Source organism: Pygoscelis adeliae, unplaced genomic scaffold (assembly GCF_000699105.1).
Source record: "Pygoscelis adeliae isolate BGI_AS28 unplaced genomic scaffold, ASM69910v1 Scaffold197, whole genome shotgun sequence".
Lineage (NCBI taxonomy): Eukaryota > Metazoa > Chordata > Aves > Sphenisciformes > Spheniscidae > Pygoscelis > Pygoscelis adeliae.
This window is the reverse complement of record NW_008825105.1, coordinates 1,434,027-1,437,474: the sequence shown is the minus strand read 5'-3', so window position 1 is coordinate 1,437,474 and position 3,448 is coordinate 1,434,027. Positions and strand designations below refer to the sequence as shown.

General features: G+C 60.1%; 1 protein-coding gene across 5 annotated transcripts in view; it reads left to right on the top strand.

The window, feature by feature from the left end:
- The first annotated feature begins 2,612 nt into the window (after positions 1–2,612).
- ATP2B4 (ATPase, Ca++ transporting, plasma membrane 4) overlaps positions 2,613–3,448 on the top strand; it is a 29,690-nt gene continuing 28,854 nt past the window's right edge. For all 5 annotated transcript variants that reach the window (XM_009327373.1, XM_009327372.1, XM_009327377.1 and 2 more), the window contains exon 1: positions 2,613–3,059. In XM_009327373.1, the coding sequence (XP_009325648.1) occupies positions 2,864–3,059 (196 nt within the window). In that variant the 5' untranslated portion in view covers positions 2,613–2,863. The remainder of the gene's footprint in view (positions 3,060–3,448) is intronic.

Below are 3,448 nucleotides of genomic sequence, written 5' to 3'. Positions count from 1 at the left end.
CAGCACTGCCAGTGGCTCAGGGTGTCCCGTGCAGCTGGTTCCTGCGTAGGGCAGGGCAGTCGGGCTCCTGCTTGGGCTCTCCCGCTTGGGCTGTGTTTTCTTACCCTGCGTGCTAAGAGGACCCTCGGGGAGCACTTCTTCCTCTCCAGTGCCTGGGGGCTCTGGAAATGAATTATTAGAGTTAGGGACAGCCTGCTGAATGCTGCTGGAGTCATTAGGAGCTCATTAGAGCATTAGCTGTTAGCGAAGCCCGAGCGCAGCTCTCCGCTTGCCTGGGACGGATCCTTCCCAGCCTGGCCAAGGAGCGGGGGAGCCTGTCCTGTGCCGGTGGGATGGGGCAGAGACAGGCCAGGAATGGGTCTCTGACCCCAAACTGGGGCTGGAGGAAGGATGCTCAAAGCAGATAGCAGGAGCCTTCCCCCGCCACGGTCCCTCCTTTCTTCTTGACCAGCAGAGTGAGTCCCTGGGGCCGGCGCAGCTGGAGGGAAGGAGCCTCACGGCTGGGCACGGGCTGGTGATGACCGGTGCTCCATGGGCTCCTTCAGGGGTAATTACAGACTAGGCCATTACAGTATTAATTAACTGTCTTTCTCTTAACCTCTGAGCTCTCCTCAGAAGATGTTAGTTGCTATGAAAGAGGAAAAAATTAGTGTGTTCAGGTGGGGGGAATTATCTTTTTTTTCCTCTTGATCAGCAGGAGTCTGTTTAATTGGACTTGCCATCTCCTACCTCCTGCTGCTGGCAGCTTTCATGCCTTTAAATGATAGATGAGCTCGGCTCCGCAAGGAGCCACAAGGTGACCGGGCTGGGCATGGGCAAGGATGCCGGGGCAAGGATACTGGTCCCCCAGCTGGTGCTGGTGATCTCCGCTTTATGGGGCGGCAGCAGCAACGCTCTGCCCCGAGGGTGCAAGTTTGGGTGCCCCAGGAGCTGCAACGCTGTGGGGGGAGCACGTCCCTGTGTTCCCCATCCCTTTGCTGCCTGCAGCTGGTGGACAGGACCCTCCTGTGGTGGTGGCATCGCTGGTGTCCCTGAGGTTCGGTTGGTGCCTGTTGCCTCCTGATAACGCCGAGATTCGCCCTGGGCGTTGCTGGTGGGGAGGGGAGCTGCTCACAGGGGCCAGGCTCTGAGACGGGTGTGCAGGGAGGGGTTTGCTTTTCAGGGTCTTGCTGCCCCAGGGGTTGCAAAGCCAGTGTGACTGGGGCTGGAATTGGGGTCGTTTGCTGCGGGGTGGTGCTGGGATGGCCCCATGATGGTTTGGTGCCTGTCTGTTGGGTTTGCGAGGGCTGGTGCATCCCGTGTGCTCCCGGGAAGCAGCAGTGGGTGTTGTCCCTCTTTCCTCCAGTTCTCGTCTGGCCACTTGGCTTCTCTGGCGCTTGCTCTGCCACCTCTGGACCTCTGTCTCAGTGCTGATGCTGCCTTAGTGGCCATTCCCCTTTTGTTATTCATTTATATTGCTCCAGGAAAGACTTTATTTTCTCTCCATAAAGTGCCTCCCTTGCAGGCTCTTTGCCTCTGTAGTGCTGGAGAGGTGTCTGGGAGCATCGCTGCCGGCGGCTGAGTTCAGGAGCAGAGCTGAAGGGCACCTTGGGCGGGAGAAAGTCCTTTTCCTCTCTGGCCCATACTGCTCCACCTGCTCCCTCTGTGTCCTTACCTGTCCCTAGTGCCCGTCCTCTCTGCCCAGGATGCCAGCGGGGGACACCAGACTCCAAACCCCCGGGGAAGGGGGGAGCTGTGGGATGCTCATGGTCCCTGCCTAGCTGCAGCGCTCGGGTCTCGCTGGTTGAAGTGGTTTTGGGGCTCCCCTGCCTTTGCTGGCAGGGCTGGAGTGTAACCTGGCTGGCAGCAGTTTGGGGCTTTGAGAGCCGAGGTGAGAGCCCGCTAGCTGCCTTCGAGGGGATGGCGTGAGAGCTTGCAAGCAGAATACAGAGGGCTTCCTGAGACATGGTCTGAAAGGGTCATTAATGCAAAAGCCTCTTTATTTTAGAGAAACGTGCAGGTTTTAGTAGCTTCTCTGGTTCCTGCCGAGTCTCTCCGCTGATTAAAAGTCCGCTGGGTGCTGCGAGCCCCTTTCCGTCGGTGCCAGCTAGCTCGGTGGGATGCTTCTGCTTACCTGTTGGCAGTGCGGTAAGCCGGCGCTCCCGCCCCGGGACGGCAGCCTGCGGAGGAAGCAGCTGTTTTCCACTGCCGAGATGTATTTTTAAATCAAACTGAATGGGAGCGTTTTTCTGGGCCGGGCAGCTGGGGGTTGAGCGAAGAACCACCTGGGCGCCCTTCCTGCCCGGCCCTGGGCGCTGCTGGAGCTGCTGCCGCCGGTTTTCCCCACGGCATGACTGAACGCCCGTGAAATGCCCCGATCCGTGCCGAGCCCATCTGAGCTCCCTGCAAGGACAACTTCTGCCCGCCCAGGTTTTTTTTGCTCAAATCATCCTGACCCCCGGGGCTGAGTGAACAAGTTTGGAGGTTGGTGCCTCCAAACCACGTTATTTCTGGTGGGCGCAAACCCTCGGGTGCCGTTGCTCCCGCTCGCCCGTCCCGTGGGGCGCGTGCGTTTATTAGCAGACCTCCTAATGCCGGTATTTTTGTTTCCCATCCTTGTTTTTGCAGCTCCAGTTGCTGTGGTATCCAGGGAGCCCTCCTCCTTCTGCAGGAGATGCACGCTGGTCGTTGCTAAGGTCGCCTCCGCGGTAACATGCACATCCTGTTTACACCTTTATCTGGAGAAGTTGGGCTCGGTTAGAGGCACCCGCTTCACCTGGGCAGCCCCCAGGGAAGGGGCCGCACCGAGCATCCCCTTGCCGGAGCCTCGAGGGAGGGCGCTGCAGGAGCCGCGAGCCGGCGTCGCCGCCACCGCGCCGGCAAGATGACGAACAACGTGGCCGACCACCACCCCGGGAACTCGGTTGCTGAAGGCAACCATGAGGGGGACTTTGGTTGCTCCGTGGTGGAGCTCAGGAACCTCATGGAGCTGAGGAGTGCCGAGGCGGTCACCCGGCTCAATGACTCCTACGGCGGCGTGCAGAATGTCTGCAAGAGGTTGAAGACGTCGCCAGTTGAAGGTAAGTGGCCGTCCTGTGGTCTGCAAGGTGGGACCACTCGCTCGGGTCCGGCCGGTGCCTCCGGGCTGGAGCCACGCGCGGTTCAAGCTGGTGGCCGGAAAGCGGTGGCTCAAATAACTGTCTTGTGGCTGAGCTCAAAAGCGTGGTCCCATTGCACCGGGCATCCCTCGCAAGCCTTGTGGGAGATGGCTCCCTGCATCGTAATAAGATGATCATTTAAGGTAGAGAAGGAAGAAAAAGAGAAGCATCTTCGCTGGGGGTTCCCCCGAGGCGTAGCCCAGAGCCCTGCGTCCCCTGGGAGGATGGAGCAGAGGCGGGATGCGGGCAGGGGTGAGGAGCTGACGGGGCGTAAGAGGGGCGCGGGGGGGGGCGCTCTCCGCAGCCCAGCG